At 41.8% G+C, this 16,044-nt stretch overlaps 1 protein-coding gene across 1 annotated transcript in view; it reads left to right on the top strand.

Annotated features, from left to right (window-relative positions):
• Positions 1–11,620, top strand: part of F5 (coagulation factor V) — a 35,026-nt gene extending 23,406 nt beyond the window's left edge. Inside the window, exons 16-26 of the mRNA XM_033053410.1 lie at positions 368–604; positions 1,083–1,293; positions 2,077–2,256; positions 3,018–3,134; positions 3,584–3,655; positions 5,314–5,405; positions 6,684–6,839; positions 7,645–7,789; positions 7,939–8,087; positions 8,826–9,008; positions 9,783–11,620. Of these exons, the coding sequence (XP_032909301.1) occupies positions 368–604; positions 1,083–1,293; positions 2,077–2,256; positions 3,018–3,134; positions 3,584–3,655; positions 5,314–5,405; positions 6,684–6,839; positions 7,645–7,789; positions 7,939–8,087; positions 8,826–9,008; positions 9,783–9,971 (1,731 nt within the window). The 3' untranslated portion in view covers positions 9,972–11,620. The remainder of the gene's footprint in view (positions 1–367; positions 605–1,082; positions 1,294–2,076; positions 2,257–3,017; positions 3,135–3,583; positions 3,656–5,313; positions 5,406–6,683; positions 6,840–7,644; positions 7,790–7,938; positions 8,088–8,825; positions 9,009–9,782) is intronic.
• Positions 11,621–16,044: the final 4,424 nt, after the last annotated feature.

Genomic DNA, 16,044 nt, shown 5'->3' with positions numbered 1-16,044 from the left:
GAATGATGCATACAGAGGTCTAGAGTTACTATATTGTAATGACTGCAGCAAAGCATAAGAGGTGGAAACTCCCCATTTCCCTGCAGGCAGTAACCAAGCAGCTCCAGGTATGAGGGGCAGCAGTAAACATCCTGGGGTCCTCAACTTGGTGGAAGACAGGGAGCTAGACATTTTTTTAACTGCCTGCATCAAGTTGGAGACTGTGCATGGACATGTCAGACGCTCTCTCTGCTGGCTTTTCCATGTACAATGTAGCCTGTAATTTTTATCCAAATCTTGACCCTTGTTTGAGCTCCTGGGAATGTAGTATGTGGGGACTTGGTTTAGGCTTGAGTTTGCTGAACAGAATTTATTTTGGTTTTTTTAGGTTCATTTTAAGAATCTGGCATCCAGACCATATTCCCTCCATGCTCATGGAGTCCTCTATGAAAAGTCCTCTGAGGGAAGTGTTTATGATGATGAATCTACTTCTTGGTTTAAGGAAGATGATGAAGTTCAGCCAAATAACAGCTACATATATGTATGGTATGCAAACAGGCGATCGGGCCCAGTACAGTCTGGAGCAGCTTGTCGGTCCTGGATCTACTACTCTGATTTAAACCTGGTAAGGGAATGAAAATAGAAGTGATGGTGTTGCTGGTGTTGATCACAGAATCACAGAAACACTTTGTTGGAAGGCATCACTAGAGATCATCCTGTCCACCACTGCAACTCACGCAGGGTCAACTGGAGTAGTTTTTCAGGACCAATGTTTAGTTGGGGCTTGAATATCTCTGAATGATGTATGGCTGTAGAGGTGCAAGCTGCAGAATTTTGACAGCTGTCCTTTCTTTTGGGCTTGATGTTCTCACCTGACATTTAATCTCTTGCAATCAGTTAAAACAGGACATAAGGTATGGAAGAACTTGAATTTTGCAACTCCGGGAGACTGAGCAGGGGAGAGTAGAGATAGAAGGGAGCAACAATTCTGGGACCTGCTTTAGATTTTTGGGGGCTGATGCATTCCTGCAGAATCCTATGGGGGGGTGGGTTTTACATATTTTGGGAAATCCACTGCTACCTCTAAGTTTATTACCTTCTAGGAGAAAGACATTCAGTCTGGTTTGATTGGCCCAATACTGATCTGTGAAAAAGGAGCCTTCAACAAATCAAGCAGCAGCAGGACATATACCCGAGACTTTTTCTTGCTTTTTATGGTCTTTGATGAAGAGAAAAGCTGGTACTTTGACAAACATTCTGGAAGGCCTTGTAATGAGAAGACACAAGAAATGCAGCACTGCCACAAATTCTATGGTACTTATTTCATTTTGCAGAATAGGCAGTTTACTGGGATAGAGGGAAAGATGTCAGGGGCAGTATCTCAGATCACAGATCCCACATATTAGTTATGTGAATTTTTTTGTTGTTATCCATTGTACCCATAATAGTCATGGGGTTTACATGTAAAAATTAGCAATGATGGGAAATTTGCTATTAACATGAAAAAAGGACATACTAGACTGAAACTTTCAACAGAAAACTTCTCTTTCATTCACTTATATATTTCCTCCCACATTAAAAGAAAAAAAATGAAACAAAAAAGTTTTCTTTGCAGTAAGAAGCTAGTACGCTGACAATTTCTTGCAAGAAATTTAAAAATATTTTAATAATTTGATAAATCAGATAAAAAAGTTCTATTGAGGAATTTAAAGCAGCTGTAGAACAGCCCTTCATTATCTCTGTGGATATAGAGGTATGTCAGTTGTGACTGTGCCTGTGGAAATGGGAGCCACAGAAAGAGTTTGGGATGGCTGTCCTTTCTTTTGGGCCTGATATTACATCTTACATTTAAATCTTTATGTTTTCCTGGCTGCCATGTGTTGCTAGCAAGCTGTGCTCAGATTTTCTGATGAGGTCCCTGGATTTTCTGAATTGATGTACATAGACCACAAAGTGTGTTGCCCTTCAAATTGGAAAAAAAGGTTTTTCCCAAGTGCATTACTTCATTAAGTATTTGGCTAATTTCAGTAATTACTTTATAGCACTCTGAGATCAGTTATGTGAGCAGTTTTCCTGACTAACAATCTTTCTTTTCAGCCATTAATGGGATTACCTACAATTTGCAAGGCTTAAGGATGTATGAAGGTGAAACAGTCCGATGGCACTTGCTGAATATGGGTGGGCCAAAAGACATTCATGTTGTTCATTTTCATGGACAGACTTTCATAGAACAAGGAAAGCCAGAGCATCAGCTTGGAACATACACTCTTCTCCCAGGTAAGCATCAGAGCAGAGTACATTCTAAGGGGTGACCTCTACAGTCTGTCATCATCATACCAATTTAAAGGTCTGCATATGGTGAGAATTTGGGGGTTTTAATGTCCGATTAAGTGATACAGAACAGAAAGAACAACTGTGGGAACCAGAATCACCTGAAGAATTGTCTGCAGTAACTAAGAATATAAGAAAATCAATGAGAGCATGTCCTGGGCTTTCTAAAAAGTGCAGCAAGCAACTGAAACCATATCTGCTTCCTTCTCTATCCTTGGCACTCTTGGGGCATGCAGAAAGTGAGGGGAGGGCCCATACTTCTAATTTTCCCACTTCTACTTTTTGGAATCTTTACATCCATCCTTTTCATTACTGAACAACACATTGGCACAGCAGGAGTAAGAATCATAACCAGCACCACAGAATTAACATACCTGCATTATGTAATAAACATTGTTCACAACACTGTTCAGCACTGTAGTTAACCTGCAGATATCTGTTGTTACATATAGGCAGCCAAGGTTTTGTACTTTGCACCATCAGCAAAGGTTGAGTTTTGGCTACCTGATTCCAATCTCAGTCTCCAGCTAGAACTATCTTGCTAAGAAAAAAGTCACTGAGATGGTGGAAGTTACTATTCTTGCTGCGATGTGTATTTAAATTTTCTGGATTAGGTCATAGGAAGGTCTTTGGTTTAAAATTCAGCCTCACTGATATCAGCCTTGTAATGCCAATGTTTCTGATACATTTCATTTCCTGTTTTCAAGGCTCATTTAGAACAATTGAAATGAAACCACAGAGACCTGGCTGGTGGCTTTTAGACACTGAAGTGGGGGAATACCAGCAAGCAGGAATGCAGACATCCTATTTGGTTATAGAGAAAGGTACGAACTACAGTGGTTTTTGGCAGGGAAAGTCAAGCTATGAAGTCTTCTCTATCCTTTTAAGATCACTGAAAATAAATTTGAGAGATTGTTCTGCAAAAAAAAACCCGACATAGGAAATTATTCGCAAGGACATGGTAGAGTGGTTACTATAAAATTGTTCTATAAGAAAGAATTTTTAGCTTCCAGCAATGCTAGTTTTGAATTATTTAGCACACTACCGTTATTCCTTTAGCATGCTAGCTTTGAATTTGAGGCTTCCCTACAGAGACAAGTGGGTTAATCGGTTGAGAGAAATTGCAGGGAATCATTTAGACTTCTGTGGGAAGAGAATGTCGTTATAGAATTATTAGGAATTGTTCTGAGTGATGTTGTCTTAGATTTCACTAGAATATATATTGCACTAGCCCTAATTTTCTTTAACAACAAACTTACTATGCTCCCTTCAGAGTGCAGGATTCCAATGGGCCTGGCAAGTGGAGTTATACTCGATTCGCAGATCGATGCGTCACATCACATAGGTGAGTTTATCCTTGAAAAGGTTCGTTCATGCTCCTGAACACCCCCAGCAAAATGTTGCAGTTGTGTCTTCTTTTGGCATCTCCTATGTCTTTAAAGATTAGTTCAGCGGTGAATCAGCTGTCAGGCTAAAAGTCTCTCAGTGCTGCAAGCAGAGACTGGGAGCTCTGTTAGGCAGCCATCATCATTGTATTTCAAGTGTCACAGGTCTGCTATCAGTATCACAAGCTTGAGACCAGGGAGTGCTCTATCTGTGGTCTGCTGGATGATCAGGAACAAATACAGCATTCTTTTTGTCCTTGGATTCCCTGCTTGAAAATGAAGACCAAGCATTCAAGAAACTTTTGGGATTTGTATGTGGTATGATGTGAAAGGACAAAATATATCTGTTATGCAAGACTTGGGAACCCTGGCATCCAGAGCAATTATAGAGTCAAGTTAATTTGTCAAATTTATCTGTGGTACAGAAGTGGGATTGTTACATAGAGAATTTTCTTAGAATTTTACACAGACAGTGTCAAATCACGGTGTACAGGTTATACACACATCCAGGAATGCCCATCCTTGAAATAAAAAATAAATTAATTACAGTAACTTCACGACTATAAGGCGCACCCTTTTGACTAAAATTTTCCCCAAACCCAGAAGTACGCCTTATAGTCTGGTGCGCCTTATCTGATGTACAAAGTTCAGAAATTTGCCTACCTGGAAGTGAGAGCTGCGAGCCGTGGGGGGAGCCGGCAGTGCCATGGCTGGCAGGTGGAGGCGGGGCGGAGCAGCGGCAGGCACGCCCTGGCCCCGTGGAGGCGGGACGGCCCCTCTACAGGCATGCCCCGGCCCCGTGGAGGCAGGATGGCCCCTCTACAGGCATGCCCTGGCCCTGTGGAAGGGGCACGGAGGGGCGGCGGCCATAGCCCGGCCCCGGAGAGGCGGCACGGAGCGGCGGCGGGCATGCCCCAGCCCCGCTGGGTACAGGCGGGCCTGGGGGCCCATGGCTGCCGGGTTGAGGCGGGGCCTCGGCCAGAAACCACATGGGGGGAGCTGGGGGCGGAGCCTCACTGCAAAAAAAAAGTGCGCCCTATAGTCCGGTGCGCCTTATCTGATCTACAAAGTTGCGAATTTTGCCGACTCCCCAGGGGTGCGCCTTATAGTCCGGTGCACCTTATGGTCATGAAATTACTGTAATTTGTAAAACTTAATTTTTTGTGGATTTGATTTTCTTTTTTTGTTTTCTCGTAGAGTGTCATAGAGGCTTGAAAGCTGTTTTATAATATATATTCTATACCAGTTTTTAACTTTGAAAACTTGTCATGTTGAGGATGTAGAGCACATTTTGCCTGATCCTGCTGAGGGCCAAAACTTGTTTAGCAAACTCCAGACCCTGGTTCCAAATTAGCATAAAGAATATTACATAAAAGACTTGTTTTTGTCATTTTGCCAACTGTAAGGCTTTGCAGGGTACAGATGACTTTCAGTTGCTGATCATGCTCAAATTATCCTAGATTATGATTTTAGGGTCTCTTGTTTGTATTTTTTTTCCCTTTTTTTGGTATCCTTTGGGTCAGGGTTGGGACATGGAGCACTCAGAGCTAATTACAGCCTCAGTTTACATTTTTTCAATGCCTCTTAAAATTCTTGCTTTATTAATATTTTCATCTAGACTATTGGGAACCTAAGTTAGCCCGATTAAATAATTATGGAACATACAATGCTTGGAGTGTTACAGGGGAGGAAGAATTCCCTTGGATCCAGGTAAGGTACAACATCATTAAGTTATGATTTTCCTACAGCTTATTTTAGAAGGTCAAGCTGCTCTTGTCACTGAGAAGACTGCAGCAGGAAACTGAAAAGATGTGGCAAGATTGGTGATGCCCTGAACTGTTCTTCCCTGGGGTAACCCAGTCTCTGCTGCTGTTGAGGCTCACTGACTGGACAGTTACCCTCACAATTTAGATTTTAACCATTTTGTAGGCAAATGGAGTTATTCTTTCTATTACTTTCTTTTTCCTTTGTCTGCCTAACAATACATATTTCTATGTATGTGTTTGTTGAGTGATCATTTGAAGTGTAATATCTTCAAGCCTTGCTTTAGATAGTTTTTTGCTTGTTTTGTATGCTGCTATCCCACTTGATAAAGCTCAGTTGTCTTCACAGGGAAACTAAGCTTATAATTACAACTTCAAGCACTATAATTCAGTCATCTCACTTCTGTGTTTTTCTTCCATCCCAGTGACTTTTGCACTACACAGCCAGTTTGCACCGAAATTTGGGGCAAATATTTCATTTCTTAAAAATCTCATTAAAATTGGTTGGAAGACAAGAAACACTTGCATTCAGCAGGTGGCTTTTGTGATTGGCTTGCTAGCATTTGACATACTAGCTAGTTAGTGGAAGTGAAGTAGGGGGAGAAGGTTGGGAGATCTCATATGGAATTGGAAATAACATTGGGAAGAGAAATAATTTAACAGGGGGCTGTGGTAGTGAAAAGTTGAGGTTACTGCAGTGAAGCATGCAGAGGTGTGGAGGGCATGTCCCAAAGGAAAGGAGGAGTTTCACTGTTCATAGGCACACCTTCTAGATTTGTTTTTGCTAAGTGCTTGGATATGATATCAGCAGGAATGGTGGCTTTTCAGCACTTCAGAATGTCATATGCCTTTCTGCAGCCTAGGTATCTGGAATTAGAGGTGGCTTCTAAAAGTGTGAGCCTTTAATTTCTCTGTGCTCCTTTGACCTATCTGTAAAATGGAATGGGGGGAGTTGTGCCTGCCACAGACGCACACATACTTTTGAGGTGCCTTTGCGGTGCAGTACTGAACCCTGTAAAATGGCCTCTGAAATTAAATGCGCACGCAAATACATGAACGAAATGAGACAACGTTAATTGGGACTCTCATATCTATTATTCCTTTGGAGAATGTTAGTGTTTTGAATGTTAAAATGCAGGGCTCAAAGCTACTGTATAAATGCCAAGGAATTAGATGGATTTTGCTGTGCATTATTGACTTTATAAACACTCTTTGCTGTTCCTAGGTGGACTTTCGAAGACAAGTTTTGCTCACTGGGATACAAACACAGGGAGCCAAGCAGTTGTTTAAGTCCTTGTACATCCAGAAGTATTTTCTTGTTTACAGCAAAGACAAACGGACGTGGAACACCTTCAAAGGAGACAGCTCGCCAACAGGAAAGGTCTGTCTGTGCCATGGGGGTTGCAACAACCTAGAGTGAGTCTTGTTTAACATTAGGAAAGAGTGAAAAAAAGTTATGGCTTTAGAGCCCTAATAGGTACAGCTTGAAGCCACAAAGGGCGTATACCAAATGAATGAAATGCAGACTAGTAGACAAATTGTACGGTGAGGAGCTACCTGGGCTGGGATCTGGATTGGCCTTGTGGAGTCTGGCTTTCTCACAGGCATCTCTCCCTACTATTTCCTAAGCCCATAGCAGCTTTTTTTGAAGGAAGCAGGAAGCTGAACTAAAAATCAGGTCCTTACCTCATTTGGGATTAGATTCTGCTTCTCATCCTCTCCTTTGATCTGTCCCAGAAGGTGAATGTTGAACTGTCTGATTTGCCTGCAGAAGGCCTGTGTGGTGAGTGTGGTTGTACACTGAAAGAGGTTCATCTTATGCCCAGATGCTCCAGCCTACATATTATAGCTTCCTACAGTTTACACTGAGGTTTCTGTGGTACAACTCCCAAATAGAAAGCCTGTTCTTTTACCTCTCCTCTTGCCTCTTTGCTCATGTATTCTTACAGACTTACATAAAAAATGGTTGCTTATTTAAACTGAGGCCTTCAGACACTTCCAAATATGCTAATATGGGACTATGAGATATTTCAAGTGGCCCTGCAGCACAGGGTGTGTATCACTGTGAATCGGGCTAAGGGCATATAAAAGAGTACATTTGTAACAGAGCAGGCTTTCAGCATCCAAGCTTGCATTTGTATTAAATAAAGTATGTGTGGGTTTTTTCTTTTTTTTTCTTTAAACAGATTTTTGAAGGTAATTCCAATGCCTATGACATAAAAGAGAACATCATTGATCCTCCCATTATTGCTAGGTACATCAGACTCTACCCCACTGAAGTCTACAATAGGCCTACTCTTCGGATGGAGCTTCTGGGCTGTGAAGTAGATGGTAAGAATTGGTCAAGTGCTGGTGCTTCCATTGTGGCAAATTTTTTATCTAATACTTTAAATGAAGCTAAAACTGTGGGTCTTCTCCATTACTGCTTTTGCTGTGGCTACTTGGGTGTACTGGACATAACACAGTGCTCCTCTCAACAGGTTGCTCTTTGCCACTTGGAATGGAAAGTGGAGAGATCAAGAATACCCAGATAAGAGCCTCATCTACTATGACATCCTGGTTTAACACATGGGATGCTTCACTTGCCCGTCTCAATCAGAATGGAAAGATGAATGCTTGGCGAGCCAAGGTAACCAAGACAAAAGCATGGAATGCTGCAGGGACAGCTGGTTAATAAATTCATGCTGCCTGTGTGGTCATGGTGCTTCCTGCATGCTCTGTCAGTGCTGAGGGTGATAGGATCACTTCATAACCATACTTTGGGAAGAGCACTGCTCAGTTCTTCAGCTGAAAACTTGTTGAGCTTCTGGCAGCAGCAGTCAAATACTTTGAGAGATGGATGGTCTCCTCTGGGCCACAGTCTACGGAAGGTCTGTGTGGACATAGCCTGTTTAATTTCAGGAGATGAGTGCAACTTGAATATTTGTCTCAAAGGGGTTAAAGAAACCCATTCTGAGTTGGGTAATAGGCAGTGCAGTCTAGTGGATCTGGGGTCAGGTGGCCTTCAACAAGGCGTGTGAACTTCTGCATCTTTGAAATGAAGCTGCATAAAAAAGCACCTTGAGATTTGCTGGAAGCTGCTCTCTTGTATAAGCATTTGGTATTAGTATTATGTTTTAATACTGGAGGTAAATTTCTGTTATATTTCATTATGGAAATTAAAGTGTAAATTTTACGACTCCAAATACACTACCTGCAGTGATGAAGTTAATTGTATAGGTCACTAAGAATGCTTGTGACTTGCCTCAGCTTTACTCTTCTGGACTTCTTTGATACAGTTTTAACTATCTGTAAACAAGATTTTTTACTTAAGTAAATACAGACATAGACATGTTTGCTAATACACAAACTTTTGTATCAACTGTAGTTGAACAACAATCAACAGTGGCTGCAAATTGATCTCCTCACAGTTAAGAAGATCACTGCTATTGCTACGCAGGGGGTCACGTCCTTGTCAGCTGAAAACTTTGTGAAAACCTATGTTCTTCTGTACAGCAACGAAGGCTCCGAGTGGAAATCCTACACAGAGGGTTCAAGCTCAGTGCCAAAGGTATCACTGCCAACCCAGGCAATTGAATTGTTGTTTGGTTTTAGGTGCTGGACACAGTCAAGGCTCAAAGGCAGAATGCCCAGCCAAACTGATATTCTCACTGGGCTGTAAAGTGCTAGGGAGCTGGGGTTACTGCAGATAATGTCATAGTATCCATCTGATTTTAGTGATCATAATTAATAAAAGGAACAAATGCTATATCTGCCAACACTGTGATAAAAAGAGGTGACACTGTTTTTAAAGGGGGACATTTAGTTTGAATGCACAAGAACATTTAATTTGAATGAACAGTGCATTCCCCAGGGCCTCTTTTAGTCTGTTTTGTTTTTTTTTTTAATTTCTGCCCTGGTTTTTAAAGTGAAATTAATGTTAGTGAGCAGTATTGCTATAGCACAGCTGGGGAGCTTCAGGTACCCACAGACCAGACACAGTACTTTGTATTTTTTCCTGTATTACCTTACACCAACCTAACCCACAAGGGCTATTAGCAATAGTAAAACAAGGGAAGTTTGTAGAAATTAGAATGGCAAATTTTCTGGTGTGGATGGAAACAGAGGCTGTTTATTCCATTCAGACTCGGGTATTGCTGGCCCGAACTACTTTTAACCCAGCACGTTAGAAAAAGACTTGTTGTGGTCTTGCTTAAAACCAGAAATGAGCCAGTCCATCTACTCTGGGTGTGATTAATGCAACAGCTTGGAAGTGTTGTAAAGAGAAAATGCAGGGGTTTTTTTAAGTGCCACCTTTTAACTAATTGTGTTCGTGTATTTGCAGGTTTTCTTGGGTAATGCAAACAGCAATGGGCACGTCAAGAATTTTTTTAACCCACCAATTGTGTCCAGATTCATCCGCATTGTTCCAAAAACATGGTACCGTGGGATTGCCCTTCGGGTTGAACTCTATGGCTGTGATTTTGGTGTGGGTCTGGCTGTGAAAAGGACTGACAAGTCTGGGAGCTCTTAACCTGCCAGCAGTCATCATGCAGAACAACATGTTTGTTAAGAAACTCTTAAAACAGTCATGCTTAGTAGTTTGGATGTGTGCTTCATCAGAGAAACATGTTTTACCAGCAGGGTTGAGAGATTTCTCTGGCAGCTGTTTCATTCCTACATATACACACACTTTAGAAAACAGCTTCGGAGCTCTGGGAAAAAATAGTAGTCCCTTCTGATTAGTATTATCACTTCTTCATTATAACCAGTACTCTATCTTACTTTTTACTTAATTTTAAGTCCTAAATCCCTAGGAATGGAGACTCTGGCCTTGATTCTGAGCCCTGATTATCTCCATTTTGTAATGCTTTTGCTGCACAGATGAGGAATAGAAAGCTATAGTGGGTGGATGTTCTCCATACGTAAGGCTGAGAAGGGAAACCAGTGCTGATCTGGAGCTGTGATGCAGCATTCCAGCAGTGCCTTGGTGAGAAATGATTGTAGGGGTGGCCTCCCCTCCACATGTCTTTCACTTACTAAATGCAGGATGTCTCAGCATTGAGATATGTGCAACCCCTTCTCAGAGAATGTGTGTTGGCATTGTTGGTTTGGTTCTTGCATACCCAGGCATACCCGAATGCTGTGGATTTCACATAATTACAGTAATTTCACGATTATAAGCCTCACCATTTTGACTAAAATTTTGTTCCCAACCTGGATGTGAGGCTTACACTCGGGAGCGGCCAATATATGGATGAGGTTCAGAAATTTGCCAACGCGGAAGTGCGAGCCCGCAGCAGCCCCAAGCCGAGCCAGAGCCCGCACGGCCCCGGTGGTGGGGCGGTGCCACTGATCCGAGCCTGCACGGCCCCGGTGGCAAGCCAGTAAACCCCGCGATTCTGTTACTAATTGGCAACTTTGTGGAAGTTGCGCAAGCATCTTTGATGCGAACAAAAGTGTGGCTTATAATCCAGTGCAGCTTATATATGGACAAAGAACGAAAAGTTGCTGACACCTGGAAGTGCGGCTTATAATCAGGTGCAGCTTATAATTGTAAAATTACTGTAATCTTCAGTGCCCTGGAATAGAAAAAGGGGGTCAGCAGTGTCTTGTCATCCCAGAAATGAGAAGGGAAGTGATTTAACCTGGCAGATCATGGAACAGCAGTGGGAGAACCAAAATGAGAATTCAGAACTCCTGATGCTCAGTCCCATATACACTTTTAGACAGTTGGGACAGGGAGCTCCCTTGATGAGGAAAGCTTTGAGAACTGCAGCTGTTCAGTGACAGAACAGCCTGGGGGTGGCAGAAGAGGATCAGATGAAACTGGGTAACAAAAATATCTGCATCTTCTATTACAATTTAACTGTGTTTTCACTAATGGAAATACTCTTGTGCATAGATTTTACATGGATTTTCCCAGAATGACTACCTCTGAAAATACATACACAGTCCATGAACTCATTATTCCATCAGCATTTTAGCTAAGCTTTCAGTATTGTCCTGGGTTTCTATCCTGTAAGTTGTTTATTTGCAGCACTTCACTTATCACACCATTCAGCAGGCTGGATTTTTAAAGTAGTTTGTATTTGAACCTTGGATGGTGTTAGCCAGTTTTATTTTAGTAGTTTTTAATTTGTTTCTCTTACAGAACATGCATTTTAAAGAGAAGGTATAAACAGGATGAAAAAAATATAAAAACTAAACAAATATTTTATTATTCCTTTTTTTTTTTTTTTTACTATGTCACAAACTCTTGTAATTTTCCACTGGAAAATAAAGCTAATATTGTTGTATGAAAGATATCAACTTTTTATTTTGTATATTTGCCTCTACAGTAGTAGCTTTGGTAATAGTGAAATTTTGCAACAGGAAGGTAAAGTTTTCATTGCTAATTAGAATTAATTTCTAATGTTGAAACACTATGAATAATTACTTCAGCTTTAAAAGTTGGTTTCTTAGTATTTTGTAATGGTGCTTAATTTATTTTTGTTTGATACCGCCATGAAATTGCAACACAAGCCATATTCACTAAAAAAAAGAAATGTAGACTTTGGAATGAGGCTTTACCCTGGAAAACAGTCAATAAATGCTTGCTAACTTCAGCAGAACCAGATTTTTATGTGATAACTGAAATAATTTATTTTTTAGAAGGCAGTGATCTTTAATGATCTAAATAAATAATTAGTTCTTTGTATAAACATATACACACACGTATAAGTCTGTAAAGTTACATAAATGCAAAACTGATTGCAGGAGCATGACTCAGTACATTTGCATCAGTTTTACAACTTGAAGATTCTTCTTCTACTTGCTAATGAGCAGTACTTTGATTAGCTGGGGCCAGCTGCCTTGCTTGCATTTCCTCCCCAGCCCCTTGTCCATGCCCAGCCTACTCACTGGCACGCCAGAGAGGCAGAAAGCAAAGGCCTTGACACTGTGTAAACACTGTTAAGTGCCACCTAAAACAACCCTGTGTTGTTAACGATGCCCTAGTCACAAATCTAAGCCACAACACCCTATGGCCTACTATGGTGGGAATTAACCCCATTCCTGTGGTGTTCCAGCCTGCCCAGTAGAGCAGGGATGTCTGTCCCTATGCCAGCCCAGACATGTGGCCATTGATGGTAACAAAATGTTCCCTTGCACAGCAGAGTAGGATAAGTGCTCCACTAAACAGCCGAAGTCCAAACCAGTTGCTAATGTGCCAGACTCTAATATACAGTAAGGCAAGAAGTATGAACCCCTGCCAGTAACAGTGATAAATTCTACCTAGCACACTCTGATCAGGGGTGTTATCTCAAAATCCTCTTGCCCCGCACTGCACACCAAAAAGGACTGCAGTAGGTTGGCCCCAGCTGGCAGCTAAGTCCTCACTCAGTCACTTGATGGCTTCCCCTGGCAGGCTGGGGGAGGGGCTTGGAAGAGCAAAAGAAAGGAAACTTGTGGGTTGAGATAAAAGCAGTTTAACAAGCAAATCAAAGCTGCACATGCAAGAAAAGCAAAATAAGGAATTCATTTGCCGTTTCTCATCAACAGGCACATGTTCAGCTGCTGCCAGGCAAGCAGGGCCTCGACACACCTGATAGTAGCTTGGGAAGACAAACACCATAACTCTGAACATTCCCCCTTCATCCTTCTCCTTTCCGCCTGCATTTCTTGCTGAGCAGAATGTCACAAAGGCTGGGATATTACATCCCCAGGCTCACCTGTGTCCTCTCCCAGCCTCTTGTGCAGCCCCAGCCTCCTCACTGGTGGGGCCAGGTGGGGAAAAGAAAAGGCCTTGGCGCTGAGCAAACACTGCCAGTACCAGCTGAAACAACATATGTTATCAGTGATAGTTTAGGTCAAAAAACCAAACCACAGCACTATACAGACTGCTGTGTAGAAAATTAACTCTATCCTAGCTGGACCACATATACAAAATATTTTAATTTCATTAAGCAGTCATCTTAGATTGAATTTGCCAAGGCTTTTGAAAATCTGTAGTTAAAGCAGTCAGTCCTGCACAGCCTTTTACATACTTTGGAATTAAATTCTGTGTATGTTGAGGTTATTTGCAAAAAAAAAAAAAAAAAAAAAAAATATAAAAAAAAAAAAAAATAAAAAGCAGAAACACAAGGAGAGCAGGAATTCCTACAGTTTTCTCAGACACTAAAGATGCACGTGACAGCATGAAGGTTAGCAAACATAAGCTCTTTTGGACTGAGGGAGAAATGTGGTGCCAAAGTTCAGAGTAATACAGCAAATAATTTCTTCACAAATCTGGATGGATGCCTTCACACTGGCCTTTTAAGCCAAAGGTCCAAAGTTAACTGCTTTTCACCTCAGAGTCACAATGGAGTTGCTGCCCTCTAATGTTCATTCCAGCTTCCAAGAGGCTGCAGGGTGTCCAAAGTTGACAATCTGCAGTGACAATAGCACATAGATGGCTGTGCTTGAGGCCTTGTGCTTTACTGACAACCACCTTTACTAGGTATAACCAAGAGTTTCCATTTTTTTTCCAGAAGTGGTGGCTTCTTCACACAGCCACTGAAATTGGTTGTGTCTGCCCTTGGATTGAAAAGGAGTTAGAAGTATGTGTAAAGAGAGTTGAACAGCTCTGAAATAGATATTGACAGCAGCACCACAGTAGTTTCTTCAGAGCCTGATGCAGTAATCCAGTATTCAGACAGGTTTGTACAGAGTGCCCTGTCCAGTCTGAAGTTGATGCAGACAGTCTCATGTGGATGGGTACAGACACCTCTGCTCTGTTTTAGAGGAGATGTAACCTCAATTTTTGCCAGTTTTTCTGATGGTAGTTCTGAATCTAACACCTGCACTGCAGGGATACCTGCACTGAAGCTGGGCCAGCTCATCTTCACCAAAGTTCCCAGGAGTCTGCAAATTGGATGGTTCCCTCCACACCGCTGGCATAGCAAAGCATGGTGGAGTCATAAAGTTGCATATTACCCATGGCTTAGAACCAATGCAGATCCTGTTTCTGCATCCACTTGGAAACCTGAACTGTGCATCAGCACAGATGCAAAAGTGAATCTGGGCTTCAGGGGCTCTTCCTATGTTAGAGAAGCCTGTGGGGGTGCATGGCAAGAGTGTGTCTGAGTGAAGTGCCAGGAGAACTCTGCAGAAAAAGGATCAAATGGGAATGCGGTCAGGACTCTAGGCAAATAACCAATCTTTTGAGTATCCTCCAGCACACCCTGAAATGGCCATGAACACTGGTGGGTTATAAGAATTTTAGGATGGTGCTAAGGGACAAAAGGAGGGCTTGCAGCGCTCACACTCATGAGGTGTCTTTCACGACAGGAGACTTTTTTTGGCACATACCTGAGAGATGAAGATAAAGACACTGCCCATGTCCATATATGTGCTAGGGAAGACTGTTTGTCAACATTACTATGAAGCACCACAGAGATGAGATGCAGCACTGTCCTATGTGGACCAACTGCTGTTATGTATGAGTCAGTTACTCCTCTTAATCAGAGTAAAATATTCCTCTTCTTGCTGTGTTTATTCATGCTAGCTCTGCATCATAACCAGTTTATCCACCTACACTTTCCTATCATTACTGTGCCCCGTTGTCCATTTGTTTGTTACACTCAGTGCTTGAATCATGCTTTAATTACAATCTTCTCCAGATAGGGACTCCATCTTCTTGAATGTTTGTACAGCACTCTCCAAAACAGGCCGTGGGATCATTCTCAGAGTTCCCGGGCACATCTGTAACACCATTCCTAGTGGGAGCAATACTATGTTAAGCTCACTGTGACCTACATACACCAAGCACTAAGTAATTCAGACTATTTCATTCTTCATTTAATAGAAGTACAGGGTATGTTTCTTCTAAGTGCTGTTTTTTCTTTGTAACACCCCTATTGTATTCTCTTTTAGCACTTTCCATAAAATTTTTTTCACTGTTTGTAGCAGACTTAAGTGGCTTTTCCCTTTTTCCTCATGTAGCTGACTGCATAATATTTTAAACTGTTATATCCATAATGGAAATGTATGGGCTGTACAACATGTGCCATCTTAGCCCAGGAGTTACTCTGACATCCTGTGGTAAGTAGTTCCTCAAATTCAGCCCTGAATGCCTCATCTCTAACAGCTCTCTGCTTCAGCCTGCATTGGACACAATGCAGAGCCTGCTGTGGTGTGCGGGGCAGAAGGGAAATTTTTTGCCAGAGGCTTTTGATAGCAACTTGTCTCCTAATGACTTCTATATTTTGGAGAGATGGCTGTTCGTCCTTATGATTCTGTAGGTCTTGGAAGCTTGGATTTTAGACTGGCTTCTGTATCAGCTGTGTTCCAGTGAACTACGATGGTGTGTTTTCCCCCCATGCACAGGGGTTTTAAATTGACCCTTTATGGCTGCATAATATTTATGAGTTTCCTGTTGAAAGCTCCCAGATTATCAAAGGATCAGCTGGGGGTTGGAAGTGGAAGACACAGGCCTTCAAGGTTCTATCCAGTCTACTGTTCTAACAGCTATAATCTGTAGGCTTTGATCTAAACTAATCTTGCATTTCAGAAATAATTTGGATTTTTGTTTTGTTCTTGCTAATTCTGTTTTGTTCCAACATAGATACTAGTTAACAGAGTCTACT

The sequence above is a fragment of the Catharus ustulatus genome, chromosome 2 (assembly GCF_009819885.2).
Source record: "Catharus ustulatus isolate bCatUst1 chromosome 2, bCatUst1.pri.v2, whole genome shotgun sequence".
In the NCBI taxonomy this organism is placed as follows: Eukaryota; Metazoa; Chordata; class Aves; order Passeriformes; family Turdidae; genus Catharus; species Catharus ustulatus.
Note: the sequence above shows the minus strand (reverse complement) of the source record. Positions and strands in the feature narration are given on the sequence as shown.